Source organism: Notamacropus eugenii, chromosome 1 (assembly GCF_028372415.1).
Source record: "Notamacropus eugenii isolate mMacEug1 chromosome 1, mMacEug1.pri_v2, whole genome shotgun sequence".
NCBI lineage: Eukaryota > Metazoa > Chordata > Mammalia > Diprotodontia > Macropodidae > Notamacropus > Notamacropus eugenii.
The window spans coordinates 215,671,175-215,688,504 of NC_092872.1; the positions used below are offsets into that span (position 1 = coordinate 215,671,175).

At 39.2% G+C, this 17,330-nt stretch overlaps 1 protein-coding gene across 2 annotated transcripts in view; it reads right to left on the reverse strand.

Moving 5' to 3' along the window:
- Positions 1 to 17,330, reverse strand: part of HPSE2 (heparanase 2 (inactive)) — a 724,961-nt gene that overhangs the window by 253,802 nt on the left and 453,829 nt on the right. For both annotated transcript variants that reach the window (XM_072626990.1, XM_072626982.1), the window contains exon 6: positions 10,989 to 11,036. In XM_072626990.1, coding sequence (XP_072483091.1) covers positions 10,989 to 11,036 — 48 coding nt within the window. The remainder of the gene's footprint in view (positions 1 to 10,988; positions 11,037 to 17,330) is intronic.

Genomic DNA, 17,330 nt, shown 5'->3' on the forward strand with positions numbered 1-17,330 from the left:
TGCTTTGTAAACCTTAAAGTGTTGGTGTTATTATTATTGTTGATGGTCTTTGTGATTGGTGACTGTGTGTCTATGCAATGCATGTGGAAGGGGACAAGTGTGGGGATGCGTGGATACTGAGGGTATTGGATGATCAAACAACACAAAGGTTTACTTTTTCTTGAAATATGGTTTCTATTGTAACAGGAAGACTTCCTACACTTGTAAAAAACTGACCGCTGAAGGGGCAGCTAGGTGGCACAGTGAATAGAATACCACCCCTATAGTCAGGAGGACCTGAGTTCAAATCTTGCCTCAGATACTAGCTATATGACCCTGGGCAAGTCACTTAACCTAAACACCTCAAACAAAAACAAAGCAAAAAAACCTGACTGCTGGAGATTCTTTTAGGGACAAATTGCTAAAGATTATGAAGTGTTGGGGAAAACAAATAAACAATTGAAGATCTCTGAGGGTACAGGTGGTATTTTTGAAACAGGGGGTTTCCAAGAGAAAGACGGATTTGCAAATCAGTGAATACCTGGCTAAGGAGATGATTTGTAAAAGTGAAATTTGGATTTTTGTGTCACAGTTTAAAACACAGGAATACTGTATTCTAGGAGTTAGTCCTAATGAGAACTGGTGAAAAACAAACATGCCTAGCATCGTACAGAGAAGACTTTAAATGACAAAGGGGAAGGGAGAAAATTGGCCATTGAAACTGACCAAGCTTCATTCCACAGAAAATAACAGATAGAACATTGCAAGAAGGGCAGCAGAGAGGGCTAGTAATTGATGGGATACAATATCCAAGAAAAGCCCTATCAATGAAACCCATAACCTCATGAATAACAAAAAGGGTAAAAAAGAGAGCTCAACACAGAGCAAATTTAACACCAGAAGAATCCCAAGACTGGGGAAGACGGGACTCGTTGCCAGAACAGGCTCTAGAAGGGCACACCCATATTCAAAATACGCAAAACAGATCAATGGAGGAGTGGAGTATCACTGTATATATGAAGATATACTGGTGTGAGGAGAGCTGAGAACCAAAAGGGGAAAGATGGACATGAAAGGAGGCGCTACCTGGTGTGCCTATTGTTACTGTGTATACTACTGACTTCCTGTATAGATGGAGTAATGGGATGACAAGGCCGAGAAAGAGTACATACTTGGTTCAGAAGTACAATGTTGAAGTCATGGGGTTCTTCAATCATTTGGACATCTGCTAGAGCTCTATTTTTGCTAAAAATGGAGCACCTAAAATACAGTCTTGATTGACCTCAATACTTGTTTCATATTATAAAAAATGAAAGAAGCTATAAGAGGAACTAATCCCGACCAAAAAGGAAGAATAGAATGTTGAGGCAGAAATAATAGGAATGCTGTAAGCCAATGACTACTGTGACATAGATCATGATGAAGACAAAAAAAAAAAAAAAAAAGACGAGCATGGGAGATTTTGCTAAGGCAGATTTCAAAGAGTTTAGGGAAAAAAGAAATATTAAAAAAAGAAAAAAGAATGTTAAATATCTCATAGCCTGAAGTCAGTCCATGAAAAATAGGAAGCTCTCAAGAATGAAAATTTAATGATATGAGCAGAAGTGATTCTTAGAAGAAAGAATATAGGGAAGCAGCCTAAAAAGGAATGTGATTATACATTAGTGAAACTCATCAACCAATTCTGAGTTTTAGAAAGATCTGCGTAAAAGATAGGATTGAAGAAATGTAACTGAGGGGGTAAACACAAAAGAATAGTGTTGGAAGCAAAAAATATAATACTGACCTCAGGCTTATAATTAATAAGAACAACAGGTATTTTTGTCTTTTAAAAAATGAAATGTGGGGGGGAGGCAGCAAGAAGAGGATCAAAGAAGGGATAAAACCACTGTCTGGGGTGAATGGGATGATAACCATAGTTGAGTATGCGAAGGCTGAACTATTCAACTCTTATTTTCTGGAAACTTGTCGTCCCATTACTCCATCTATCCAGAAGGTCAGTAGCATATTAGAGTAGTAAAAGGCATACTTGTTATCATCTCTTTTCATTCCCATCTAAATGCTCTCTACCATGTTCCCCCTTTGCATTTCTTAGCTATCCTTACAAGAATATCACTTCTGGACAGAAAAGTAGCTCAGTGCTACTTTTTTTTCTCTTCAAGAAAAATGATCCATGGAGTTGTGAAAGAGAGAAAAGAAGAAGTTAACTGGGAGTTGAAACTAAAGAGAAGTGAAGAGGTAAGTTGCCCTTTTAATGAGCTCAAACCACCAGGTCTAGACAGCTGCATCCTAGGGTAATGACAGAGCTAGCAGCTAGGATTACTGAGCCATGATTAACGACCTTTGAAATATCATAATATGTGGGACAGGTGCCTCTGGTATGGGGCAACGTAAACGTCCAAATTTTTGAAAGAGGGTACAGTCTGCAGATTATTGGTCAATGATACTGACTTCTATTCCTGGAAGGATTCTAGAATGCATCATTAAAGGATTGGTTTATGAACATTTAAAATTTTTAGTAACTGCTGATAATAAAAACAACCTGACGTTATCAGGAACAGGTCACAGCATATAGTGTCACTAGACCAGTATATCAGAGAAATATGATAGATACTAAATAACTTTATTTTGATGAGGCACATTATGATTGGAGAAAAGATTGTACTGATGGTACAATTTGATGAATTCAGAACTAACTGAATGAATGGAACTGAAGATGAGTAATTAATAGGTTGGTGTCATCTCAGAAGCAGGTCTTGAGTAGAGTGCTCCATTTAAAATTTAAAATTGAATTAGAGAAACAAAAGCTATGGTCTTGGCAACTGTAACATGTCTTTATGAGAAAGTATTGATGTGTAAAAAAATAAGAGTTAGTCATTGATAAGAAACATTGGACAGTAAGAATCTGTCACTTTCCTCAGCCAGATAAACCCACCTACATGCTTGCAGCAGAATCACAGAATGTTAGAGTTGGAAGTTCTACCTTAGGGATCATCTAGTTTAAATTCCTCACTCCCTCCCCCTAGATTTCAGTTGTCTTTTGTTCTTATATCACAGTCTCTTCCTTTTAGCTCCTAAATCCCCATCATCAAACCCTTCCTTTTAAGAAGGTAAAACTTTAAGCAAAGCCACTGGTAGAGTAGCCATGTGGGGTGTTGCCTCAATTGTGTGGCAAGAACATAAGAGGCATATTCTTAAATACTTATCCAAGATGGAAACCGTTCATATCTGTCAGAATTTTACTCTCTTTACTGTTATTGTTTACATTACTGTAGTTACTGTGCACAGTGTTCTCTTGGTTCTACTTTCTTTCACTTAGCATTGTTCCACATGAGCCTTCCTATGTTCTAATTTTCTCATATTCATAATTCCTTATGAAACAACAATATTCCATTAGAGACATATGCCACAGGTTGTCTGTCCATTCCCCAATCAAGGTGCACCTATTTCATTTCCATTTTTTCTACCAATCAAATAACAAGCATTTATTAAGAGCCTACTAATCCCAGTTACTGCTCTTCATTTTGTGGATACAAAGAGAAAAATGAATAGTCCTTGAATTCCATATGTTCTATGGGGGAAAATAACATACATTACACCTAAGTATTTACAAAATAAATGCAAGGTGACTTTAGAGGGGAGAAACTAGCAGCTAGAGGGATTAGGGAAGGACTCATATATAAGGTATCACCTGAGTTGAGCTTTGAAGGAAGCTGAGGATTCTAAGAAGTGGAGGAACCATTTTGTTATATCTGAGACCTTTCTTTTTGCCACTGACCTTGATGGGCTATATACTCCATAATGGAATCATAGTTTCAAATTGTTTCCCAAAACAGGAAGACCAACTCCAATTGCACCGACATCAAACTCTACCTTTAACTGGAGAAGAAACTGAAGTGCAGGGAGAAGGAAATTTACCTAAATCTACATAGGTAGGAAATTGGGTTTACTGGATCAGAGATTTAAAGACAGAAGGAAATTTACAGATTATCTATCCAAGGGGATACTTGGATCCAGGTCTGCTGTCTCCTAGTCTAGTGATCTTTCATCTATGTCACACCTCCCTGAGAACTTGCCTGGATAGCCAGTCAGCTTTTCTCTACTGACTCTTTTTTTCGGTCCTAATATGACTCTCAAATTCTGGGGTTAACGGGTGGAGCAGCCTAGAAGCCAGAGATACTAAGGTCCTAAAAGTAGGGCAAATCCTCCATGGAAATATCTATTCATAATTTCACAAATGGGGTTTTCACTGCTACCTAATTATGGGCTATAGGTTCTGCTTCCCAATACTTAATTGGAAGTTACAATACTAGTTCTCCCCAAAGCAGCTGACTTTGTATTAGATGATGACTGCTGATTTTCTTTGCATTGAGAGAACCTTCATCAGAGTTTCCATTAATGTTACAGCAACATAGCATTTGGCTTTAATTTTTATAGCGTACTCGTGGTTTGGATTTCCTGGGATTATTCTATAACTTTCCCAAGTTTTGATTGAGGACCATGGCTAGGAGGGAAAAATGGTGGATTCCAGGTGCTACTTGTTGTCCCCAAATGAGTACAGATCCTTGAGCCAAAAGAAACACAACACCCTCCCTGCTTTTGGGGTGTATCTGGAAAAGTTGTAAACACATGTTGTTTGTCTTGAGAAGTGGCCAATATTTTTAAAGTACCAATAAACGAAATGTATTTATAGTAAACTGTTTTCCCATTATAAAGCAAGACTGGACTCTTAACTCCCCCTTTGAGCATGATGATATGATCAACAGGGAAGAAATGCCCACAAATTCAACTTCCCTTTTATCCAGAGGAAACTGAGGTCCAACAGGAGGTCACACAGCAAATCAGTGATGGGGCTGGGAGTAGAACCTGGGGCTTATAACTCTCAGGCTGGTGTTCTTTCCATTATAGACCATCTCCTCTTCTTCTTCCTCATCTCTTTCTGTATTTTCACTAATTACCTTTGGCCATGAGGAGAATATGTGTGCACTTGTGTGGGAACCACCAGAGAAGTGTTTTTCTTATTTAAAAGGTGAACATAAGAGTAATGCCCCCCAAGAGGAAAGTGAAAGTATCAGCTGTGCAGGGAGCAAATGCATTTTAGTCATTTCTTCATTCACTCTTACTTGTTCAAACATTTTCTGAGAACCTGCTAGAGGAAATTCATTGTGTTCCGGGATACAAAAAGAGAAATGATGTCTGGTTCTTGCCCTCAGAGTTTACAGTCTAGGGGAGAGCTTAAAACATATAGGAAAACATGAGGCAAGAGTTTCCCTTCTTTAAGATGACCTTCAGCATGCTTGGCATGTATCTTGCTTGCATGGTCTTTCCCCCACTAAACCGTAAACTCCTTGAGAGCAAGAATTGTTTTTGCCTTTCTTTATATTTCCAACACTTTGCACAGTATAAACACATAATAAGCACTACATAAATGCTTTTTGACGGTCAAGGTAGTACCTATTGTACTGGTGCTACAGATATGGAAACAAAAACCAAATAATTCCTCTTCTCAAGGAAGAATTCTATCTGGATACCAGATAGATCAGAATGTATCAAGGATACATTAAAGTGTCATTGAGGACTACAGCGTGCTATATGATTAGATGAGGGATAAATCGCTTCAAGCTGGTATGAATATGTATATGGAAGGATGAGGTCAGACCATGCAGGAGGGGTAACGTTTGAGCTGGATGTTAAAGGATGAGTAAGAAGCACATTAACAAAATGAGATGCTGCTGAGAAGGAGCATCCAAGTGGCTGAATCTTAGGTTGACTTCTCCCCATTGCCCAAGAAAGGCTGTACTCTAGGAGGGAACCTCAGGAAAACCAAAGCTGTAGGGTCCTATGAACAGACTGTTAACTTGAGGTCCCTCTGTAACACTCAGATTCCTTTAGCTTTAAGGATAGTTTGCATATATGGTGGAGGCGCACTCCTGGAGTACAGCCTTCCTTGAGCAAACACCCATACAGCACAGAAATGGTCACTGTCAGATGTGAATTATGACATTTCTTATTAAAATCAGCAGCCTCCCTCTACAGATTCTTGGCACAGGATGCACACACCACAGCCAAGGCAGCATGACTTCATGGGCAGAGAGAGTTATGAAAACCTCAACAAACTGCTCCCCTTCAAATTCAATGGCCTTTCCCCTTCTTTGAGACTTTGATGTTACTGCCTTGAAAACCTCCCCTCTCTTGGCTTCCACGACTGTCTACTACTATGGTCTGCCTCCAGCCTCTCCTCTTTTGTCTCCTTTCATGGCTCCTTCTCATCTTCCTCAAAGTGCATTCTGCAATTCTCCACAACTCTTCTCTCTCTATGTTCCTTCCACTGGAGACCTCACATGAACTTCAGTTAAGTTCAGTGGAGAACCTCACATCCAGGCTCATTCCATTTCATCTTTGACAAAACTCTCTTTCGCCCCCTTCACTAAATCTGTCACGGAGTTCAGCTACTTTTCTTTGAAATGACTCTTAGATGTTCCCCTGGCTCTTCATTCATGTTCTTTTTCAGGCCCTTCATTGTCTCATGCCTGAATTACTTCTAGGTGGTGTCTGTGCTGCTTGGTCCCCCACTTCTCCAATTTGTTCTGCATATTACTGCCTGACTAATCTTCTTTAACTTGGATTCTAGCATCCCAATCTTTGTATCCCCTATGCTTGACACAGTCCCTGGCAGAGTGTAAGTAAGCACTTAATAAATGCTTATCGAATGACCACAAATCTACAGTGGCTTTTGTGATATTAGTTTGTAGTGGAAAGAGCAGTGGATTTAGAATCACAGAACCTGTGGCTACTTATTACCCACGTGACCTTGAGCAAAGAAGGTAACCTCTCTGGAGTTTCATTTTCTTATCTGTAAAAAGGTGTTAATAATACCTTCAAGAACTTTTTTCACAGGATTTTAGCGAGGATCAAATGAGCTATGCTACATAAAACTCTCCAAACTTTAAGTCACTATGAAAAAGCCAGTTATTTGAGACGATAATGACCTTGGTCAAGTCACTTAACTTATTTGAATCTCTGTTTCCTCCTCTCCCAAATGGGGAAGTTACATTAAATGATTCTCCAAGGTCCCATGCAGCTCAAAGTCCTGCCATCCTATTTCATCATATTTTTGTTTTGACACAAGATCGCTCCTATAATTGAAGGCAAATTGTTGCTAGATGGCAATAATATGCCAAGTTACGTGGTCTAGGTCAAAGAATGTCTGATGCAGGGTTTAGTCCACTCTGACCACCAAAGTTGCTTTCTGAAAATAAGTCTGATTTCTTCACTTCAAGCAAGGTGTAATTGTGCAGTTGCAGTTCCACTGTTTTACCACCAGGGATCACTCTTGGCAATTTACTACTTAGCATGCACTCTCTCACCCCTTTGGAGGGAGCTGGTAAATGAATTCTAAACCGTAGAACACTATGTTCTCTTTACCAGATTCAACTTATTATTTGCAAAAGCCTGTGCCTTATAATTCCCTCTTAATATCAAGGATTGCAAAGTAGGTCGAAAGAAAACAAAATGGCCTAAAGTTGCCAACTTCTTCACTGGAATGCTCCAAGGATCAGCCCTTGATTCTGGCCTGTCAGACTGTAATCAATGATTTGGAAGAAGGCACAGTTGTAATGTTTTGTAAACTCTGCAGATGACACAAAGCTCAAAGGAGATTTTCAGTCATCTGGTGAATTAGGGATCAAAAAGATTTCCATAGGCTAGAATGATGAGATAAAATCAATGATAAACTTTTAAAAGGATTGATATAAAACCTTGCATTTAGGTTCAAGGGACAGCTAGGTGGCACAGCGGATAGAGTACAGGCCCAGAGTCAAGAAAACCTGAGTTCAAATCTGACCTCAGATACTTAGAGGTGTGATTCTGGGCAAAGTCACTTAATTTTCTTCACCTCAGTTTCCTGAATTGCAAATGAGTTGGAGAAAAAAAAATGGTAAAACATTCAAGTATCTCTGCCAAAAAAACTCCAAAAGTGGTCATGAAGAGTTGGACACAACTGAAAAAATGACTGGACAGCAACAAATTTAGATTCCCAGCACCATATTATATAAGTACAGAATGGATGAGACCTAGAATTCCTTGGTCTACAGCAATCCTACATAATATTGAAAGACAAATTCATGAAGCCTTTCTTGCTTATTTTTAAGGATGCAAGCATTCCAGACTTTCACAGATTTTTAGGATTTAAGAAGCAAGTAACCAAGACAATGATATATACGAAAGATTGTGTCTCACTCAGGCTTCATTTGAACCTTGTAAAGGGTGAGCTCCTTCATGTTTAAGTAAATCATGTTGTACCTTGTAAAGGATATAAAACTTTTAGGGGGCTCATTTGCACGTAATAAATTGAGGAAAGTAGCTGAATGGAGATATGAACTCATCTCAGGGCATTAATTTCTTCTGTATCCTTTTCTCTCCTTTGCATGGATCAATAGATAAAGCATGGAATTAAAAACAAAACAAATAAATTAGAGAGCTTTGAACTCTGGAGTTGTTCATTGATCACAGAACAAATGCCTGTTGTCTGGTTATGGCTTAGCCTATAGAGATGAAGACTGGGAAATGTACTATATCACCCAAAGTTAGGGTGAGGTGTCTCACAAAGAGACCAGTCTTATACCTGGATAAGCTGTTTAAAAGGAAAGGCTGAACATAAAGGACATTAGCTTGGGAGATGATCCTGCTCTCCCATTTCCAGCTCAATGTAGTAGGATTCAGAACCAAAATCCCAGGGAAGCAAGAGCTGGGGAGGTTTCTGAAAGTCCTCCAGTAAGGGTCCCTCTTCTTTTTAATGTGTCAGCCAGAGTGCTGCACCTGTCTGGGGACTCAGAGCTAGAAAATAATTAGAAAATTATGATTCTTTTTGTTACAACTTACCAGAACAGAAAAAGGTTGCTTATAGCAGGAAATCCATCCAGATGAAAGTCAATAGGAGGGTGAAGAACAATCCTGCTTACCATAGCACACCCCCAATGCTACCAGTCTCCTAATGCTCTCTCCCTCATCTGAGTTCCTGTTACCATATCACAGAAATTTAGCTCTCATTTGTTCTGTTTCATGTGTTAATCTTGTCTCCAGAATGATACAGTAAGCTCAACTCTTTGAAATCTCTAGGCATTTTCCTTCTCCTTTTCTTCTCCTACAACCAATATTGACATAATTGACCATTTAAAAATGTCCAGATCTCTCCGAGTTTCAACTTTGTAAGTAAGTATAAATAATGATAACTGACTCATGACAATTTGATGAAAGTTAAAAAAGATGATGCCCGCAAGTATGTGGAATTGGGGGGGGGGGATAAACATACAAATGTGAGATTTCACTTGGGGGCTAACAGAGCCCAGGAATACTGGGCATGGTTAAAATCACTGATTGAAAAGATTAATGATTATCAATGTATCAATAAAACAAAACTGGATCATATATCTTCCCAAATCACACCACTAAACTCTTATTCACTTCAAGCTTAACCAACACTGTTCTTAAATTTTACCTTTCTCAAAATGGAGAATGCACAAGTATGGTACAAACAATAGCTAAGTGCCTTTGATAAGGGGGCAAAATGACAACAATTCTTAGGTAATATTATGAGGGGATCCAGGTTAGAGAAGCATGCATCCTAACAGTCAGGGTTATGTTCAGCTAAAATCAAATTGAAAGTAAAGACAAGTAAAGATCATATGTGGGAACTGTTGAACAGGAAAAAATAGGTAGACTTACAGAAAAACGCTGAAGCGCACCCTATGCTGGTTCTCCTTGGTTCTCGAAAAGGACCAAAATGACATCACCATGATAAAATCAAGTTTCAGTGTGTCCAACTGTAGCTGATCAGACTAATATGAGCTTGGCATGTTCTACCACAGATTGGGCACCAATACATTTGGGTTGAGCATACAGTAAGGAGGTTGCAAGTGGGCTCATATATGCTCCTCATATAGGTAAAGTATAGTGAGACACATAGAGAATGCCTTCTATGTGCACTTATGTGGGAAGCATCTTGATTTCATCAAGATGGGGAGCTCCCAATGTGATAACTTCCTCTACCAACACAGATTATAACTCATATCTGACTTCGTAAAATCAGTCCTGGAAAGCTTCCTGAAACAAAATGAACACTTAACCTTAACAGAGAGGTTAATGACTTGCCCAGGGTCACAGAGTTAGTAAAAGTCAGAGATACATTTTGAATCCAGGTCTTTCTGATCCAAAGTCCAGCCCTGCTTTCACTACACCAAATTTCTTTATCACTATGTACTTGAAGAGATGCTTAATAAATGTCTGCTGGATAGAATTGAATTGAGTTGAATCTACCAGGGGAAAACTGGGCTCATTAGACAGTCAGTTGGTCTTTTTTTTTCTCCTTCTGAGTTGCTGATTTTCACAAGTAGTCCATTTTTTGCCTCATTTACTTCCTGGGAACTCTGTGCACCCATTTACTTGATTCATTTCCTTACAAATCATCCTTTTTGACCTGCTTGGCTCTTCACTTCACAGACTAATCCAGTTCTAAGTGTGGCTCTTGCCACTGAGGCAGTCAATAAAATATCACAGGAGATATCACACATCGCAGAAGTATTAAAATTGCAAGTTTCTCCCTGTCCTTTAGTATCCTGTTAGAAACAAATGAGGAAATGTATCGCTGAAGGAAATACCAGACTCAGTATATTCCCTGCATTTAGGCAGCCCGATGGTAGATAAAGAATGTTTCCTCAGAGGAAAGCTTCAGATCTCTATTCCCTGTCCACTAATGGTAGTTTAATCTAAAACAATAAATAATATCTGAGATCTGGTGAAAGTGACAGGCTGCTTGGAATAAGAACCCAAAGGATTATGAGTTAGTATTTTTCTGTCATAATAGTTGGTTCCACAATCAGTTTCAACTTTTCCTTGGAGGATGATGGATAATTTTAGGATGCTTCAGATGTAAACTCAGGGACGAATAATTTGTCTTTCTTTCTGCCACAGTTTAGCTGACATAAGGAAAAACAAGATTGATGAATACCTACTGTTGCCAGGTAACAGCATCCACAGTGCTCCCAGCTACCTTCATGAACCTAGGAAGAAAGGAAGGAAAAACCTCATGAATCGTGAATTAAGTGATATAGGCAAGGGTCAAGTCAAGTAATACAAAAGGCAAACTCTGCTTTCTGGCCCAGTGCAAGACCCACAGTAAGAGTTAGTGGTTCTTTCCAGGTTGATTACGGGACCAAGTGAGGTTGGTCCTTCCTCTCCATACCTAGAGGACCATAGAACCTCAACGTCAGAAGAGATCTTGGGGCAACTGTGATTGAAAAGGTCCTCTATTCATCCCCAACAAGTGGTCATTCAGCTTCCCTTTATGGACCTCAAGTGAGGTGAAAGCTACTAACTCCCAAGAAATCCCATTCTACTTCTGGAAATCTCTACTTGTTAGGAAGTGTTTCTTTACATCAAGCCTAAATCTTACCTTGCTGCAACTTTTAGACATCCATCCTAGTTCTGTCTATCCATACCCCACTCCCACCTCAAGCAAAGAAAAATAATTATAATCCTTCACATACTAGAACTTTCATATATTCAAAGACAGCTATCATATACCCTCCTAAGTCTTTTCTAGATAAAATCTCTCTAATTCTTTCAATGGCTCTTTAACTGTTGTGATGTGCTGTCCAGAAACTCAGAGGATCTTCCCTTCCCAGAATGATATCTGTGGGATGATAAACTGGGCCATCTTTTGTCTCCATTCCTACTTAGCGCTTAGTTACTCAATGGGTATGGTTTTAGACAAACTGACACCTGGAAAAGACCTTTACTTAGAAGGGCCAAGGTCACCTACTACATCCTGGGCCAGTCATCTTGACCTTTGTTTTGCCACTGGACTCAGATGACTCTTGGAGGAAAGAGCAAGGCTGATGACTTTGTATAGCTATGCCTCACTTAAATCTAATTGATGTGCAAGTCAAGATATCACCCTTGTGGTGTCACTGGTCTTCTTCAAGAATAAAGGATCAACAACAGTTACAACAAGGTTGGCCCCCTGAACCTCTTCTCTGAATACTTTCCAGCTGCTTAATGTCCCTTCTAAAATATGGTTCCTGGGAGAAGAACAGAGGAACATTTGCTGAGTTTGTAGGCTGAAATCCTTGGTACAAGTCACAGCTCTGTCTCTTGCTAGCCAGATGACTTTGGGTAACTCACATAACCTCTCTAGGCTCTATGAATATGATGGTCTCTTGTAGTTCTAGGTCTATGATTCTATTATCCTTCTCTGGATGAAGCCAAACCTGGGCAGAATACAATAGGACCTCAGCCCCTATGTTCTACATCCTACTTTTCGTTGCAGCTTAAGATCATGTTCACTTCATTTGGCTTTCATGTTTCTCTCTTGGTTCATATTTGATTCATGTTGCAATTTACTGAAAGCCCAATTTCTGCCAAATTACTCACCCTGGGAGTCTCAAACTTTCTCACTCCTTTTTCACATCCTGTTCCACCTTACTTCCACTTTTCTTAAGTTATAACCTCTACCTTCTAAGCATCAATGAACATGTGAGATACACAACTCTTCAATTTCATGGCTCCGCTAAACTTCTATTTTCATTTCTTATCAATTGTCCACCAACAGGTCACACCCTAGGCTTTATCATTGTAAGACTCTGCTCTACTTTCATGAGATCAAAGACTTACAGATGGAAGAGGCCTTGAGACACACTGAATATATAGATATATATGTATATATATGCATATTTATAAAAGTGAATGTAAACATTAGTTTTATATTAATATAATAGTTATATTAATGTATCGATTTGTTTTACCAATTTCACACTAATAAAATATGTGTATACAGACACACACACACACACACACACACACACACACACACACATATATATATATATATACACACACATTACCATCCACTCAGTTCTCAGTCCTATATACTTTCAGATAGCATTCACTGAAAACAAACTCCTCCCCCCAAGGTTAACAATACTTTTTAACAAAATTGAGCCTGTAGTTTGAAAGATATGAGTTCAAATCTGGCCGCAGACACTTATCAGCTATTTGATCCTGGGCAAGTCATCTTAACCTCTGGCTGCCTTAATTTCCTTAATTGTAAAACAGGGAAAATAATAGAATCTATCTCCCAAGATTCTGTTTGTCCTTCATTCTTGAAGAGGACCATGACATCAAGATGATGACATGACTCGCAGTTGACTTTGATTTGAGTGAGGAAGGGCTGTGAAGGTCACCAGCCTCACTTTCTTCTCCAGAGTCATCTGGGTCCAGTGGCCTGATATTCATCAGGACGGTTCATAGACTGGACAACAAGTCCCCACCCACCTACCACAGAGTGGATGTAAATACTAAATAGTAATTGTTTCTCTTTTACCAAGGAACCCTGAGGGTCTTCTCCTAGTTTGAATTTTTTTTTTTTTATTAAAGGGGCTATCCCTTGAGCAACTACTTAAAGAAGCCTATTCATTTAATCAGTGCATCTCACTCAAAGTGAGAATACTATAAGACCTTAGCCTGAAAGGGCCAGGGTCTCCCATTGCATCCTGGGTCATCTCCAGTCGTCCTGATGAATATCAGACCACTGGACCCAGATGACTCAGGAAAAGAAAGTGAGATTGGTGACCTTGCACATCTCCCAAAATTACTGTGAGGACCAGATAATATAATATCTGTAAAATGCTTAGTTCAGTGCCTGGCACATAGTAAGCAGGTAATAAATTCTTGTTTCCTTGCTTACCTGCTTTTTTTTGGAGACATTTTTACTTTGAGAAAGAAAAAATACTGAAAAACTTTTGAATTATGATTTTTTTACACTGAACAGTGAATAAACTTTTTTTGAAAACACAAGATGATCATCTTTTGCTACTCAGCCTTTACTTATCACAGGAACAGTGCAATTTTCACAAATTGAAAAGTTCAAAATTAGAAGAAATTTCAGGAATTTGTTTGTTGTAGGTTTCTTTCTATTGACTTTTGAGTCAGTAGCTTATAGATAAATACTTGCCCCACCTGTCTAGGCTCAGAATGGCTGAACATACAGGGTCCACTGGTGGGAGCATATCCTTTTACTTCTATAGTGATAAGAAACAGAAAACTTACTGCTTTCCTTGCTCAAAAGGTTCAGGACACTGGGAATCAGAGCAAATAAAAGTCTAGAAAGAAGTGAGAGCCTGTGATCTCATGCTACAGAAAGCACCAGGTTTGCATTGTGTAAGAGGGACCCGAAAGACCTGAAGAATGCCCTAAGAAATTGTCTCTAAGACTCTGGTGCCCAAGGGAGGGGCTTATGTGGAGTTTTAAAGGAGAGAGAGCAGTTATTATTGACCCTGAATGTGAGATTGGGAGCAAATTTTCTACCTTGGGGAAGGATAGGTTTAGAGGAAGAGAGAAATATTAGGATAGGAAGAAGAACTTCTACACATAAGGAATTCTAAGATTAGAGAACTGGGAGGTGATCTTCAATAATAAAAGTGATGAGCAAAGATGACAGATAGCCGATAAATATTGTCTAAGAACTGTCTTTTTAATTTTGAGGATCATGTTGGTGGAAAAAGCCTTTATTAAGTCAGTGTTTACACTGTTTCAGGAGCTGTGCTAAATGCCGATGAAACAAAATGGAAACATTTGAGCCCCTACATTCAAGGAGCTTATGATCTAAAACACAAGTCAACACGTATAAAGGACTGGTGGCCAGGGAAGGAAATTTTGGTCTAGGGATCACAAGGATGGCAAGTTAAAAGTAAGTCAGTTAAAAGACATGTCATTTTCTAGAAACAGTGGTACTGATCCTCAGAGACTGCTGGAAACCTCCATTTTGGAAAAAAGTTGGCCTTCAATGTTACAGTATAAAGAACTTAGTCTTACTGGATACAAACTGGAACAAAGACGTAGAAGATAGGATTACTGAAGAAGTGCAAGAAAGGGCAAAGTAAGATTGTGTTTTATAGTTGTTGGTAAACAAAACAAAAAAATATATAGAATAGTTTACAAGGAGATGACGGATAGAGAAAAGCATTGAGGGGTTGGGGGACAGACTTAGATATAACATTACCACTAGTGTTGATTGAGCTGAAGTGAACTTGGAACATAAACATACTGAGTAATGAGGATGATACTGTACATTTGTTTGTATGAAATGACCATTATGCCAATGGACTACATGCTAAATGACAAATAAAGTAGAACTGAATGTTCACATTCAAGTTACCCCTACCTCCCCCCACCCAGGGTCATGAGTAGAATTTTGGGGAAACAAGCTAATGAGTAGAATTGACTTGAAACTCAAGTACCCAGAGCAGGGTGCTACTTACGATAAGTGGGTAATTCAGGACAGTGGGACACTGGGTGGCGGTGATGGCAGTAGTATTCTAGTATCTTAAGACCTGTAGCTTTACATAGTATCCACTACAAAGGTGAAGTGCTTCAGATATAGAAACAGCTTAGGCTGTGTATCTGTAAAGGTGATTGACCTGAGACTTCAACCTGTCTGTCTAAGGGTACATCTGAGAGCCTTAGCTTCTATTTGTTATTCAGTCATTTCAGTCGCATTCAACTCTTTGTGTCCCCATTTGAGGTTTTCTTGGCAAAGATACTGGAATGGTTTGCCATTTCCTTTTCCAACTCATTTTACAGATGAGGAAACTGAGGCAAACAGGGTTAAGTGACTTGCCCAGGGTCATACAGCTAGCAAATATCTAAGGCTAGCTTCTCAACCTCTACACAAAAGAGCTAAGTCTTCTTTGCTGAAAAGTGTTTAAATTTATCTGAAGATTAAAACTATGGTCTGGCTGCATTCATATTTTATAACCTATGTGCAATCATTCTTGAATTCCTTCTGACCCAAAATTTCAAAGCAAAATTGTCTAGTTCATCTTTGTAGCAATGTAAGGCCTGCCCACTTAAAGGCTGACAGGGATGCCACTAAACAAGGCATATTTGTATGAAAGTCACTGAGCCACAATGTCCCATAGCCACCCTCAGCAAAATAGGCCAATCCCTAACATATGGAAGCCTTTCTTCCTTGAGTTATTTTGAAGGGGAGGGAGAAGAAATAATCTGCAAATACTGTCAAGTGAAACACACAATTCTAAGTGCTGCGAGAATGACCACACACATCCTCAAATGTCAGATTTATTGCAAAGCAAGGCTTCAGTTTTTAGATGTTAATGTAGATGGTGACATCTTGCTAATGGCAACGGTTCAGAAAATGAGGCTGATGAGACGGTCCCAGGTGGCAAGAGTTGTGGGGGGGGGGAAAGTCTTCTGTTTTTAAATCACTATTATTCTTATTTTACCCTCATTTCCTTTCCTGTGACTGAGACTCACTGTTATCTGCTTGCCACTGGGGAGGACACAAGTCTAGAAAGCACAGGAACTCTTCTGGAACATGGAGGGGGATAACATCTGTAATACCTAAGGATCAAGGGAGATAATGTATAGAAAGTGCTTTGCAGACTTTCATGCTAAAGATCAGAGAATCACAGATTTAGAGCAGGACTCTACCTCAGTGATCATCACGTTCTTGCCCCTTCATTTGACAAAGGAAGAAGTGAACCCTGGAAAGATTAAGCAACTTGCCCAAGGTCACATGGCTAATTAGGAGCAGAGGCAGAATGGGAAGTCAGAACATCTGATTCCAAATCTAGAGCTCTTTGCACTAGGCCAGGCAGCCTATTCTCTTTGCTGACTTACTTTATTTTGACATACTGTTGCTAGACAGTTTCGGTTTATGTTTCTGCCTGCTTCTCAGAAACTAACACAGGTAGAGACATGGCTTCCTAAGACCTATAAGCAGTGAATTCTATTTCAATCAATCAACATTTATTAAGCACCAGTAGCAGTATATGCTAGACCCCGGGGAATACAAAGACATAAATGAAATAAACCTTGCCTTCAGGGGACTTACATTCTAGCTGGGTTTGCAACAAAAATGTAAAATATCTTCCTGCAAGTTCAATTCATGAGATTGAAATTATTGTGCGAAAAAACACTTTCATCTCAAATATTATGTGAGCAAACTAAGCTACACATTCCTAAACGATCAGAGCAACATCAGCTCCCCAAACTGCTTTTGTAACAGTTGTTCAGTCATGTCAGATTCTTCATGACCTCATGGACCATATTGTCCATGGAGTTTTATTGACAAAGGTACTGGAATGGTTTGTCATTTATTTCTCCAGTGGATTAAGACAAGCAGAGTTTAAGTGACTTAACAAAGCTAGTAAGTGTCTAAAGTTGGATTTGAACTCGTCTTCCTAACTCCAGGGCCACCTCTCTATCCACAGAGCCATCTAGCTGCCTCCTACTTGCAAAATACTCTAAAAGTATCCCAAATTTCCATTTATTTC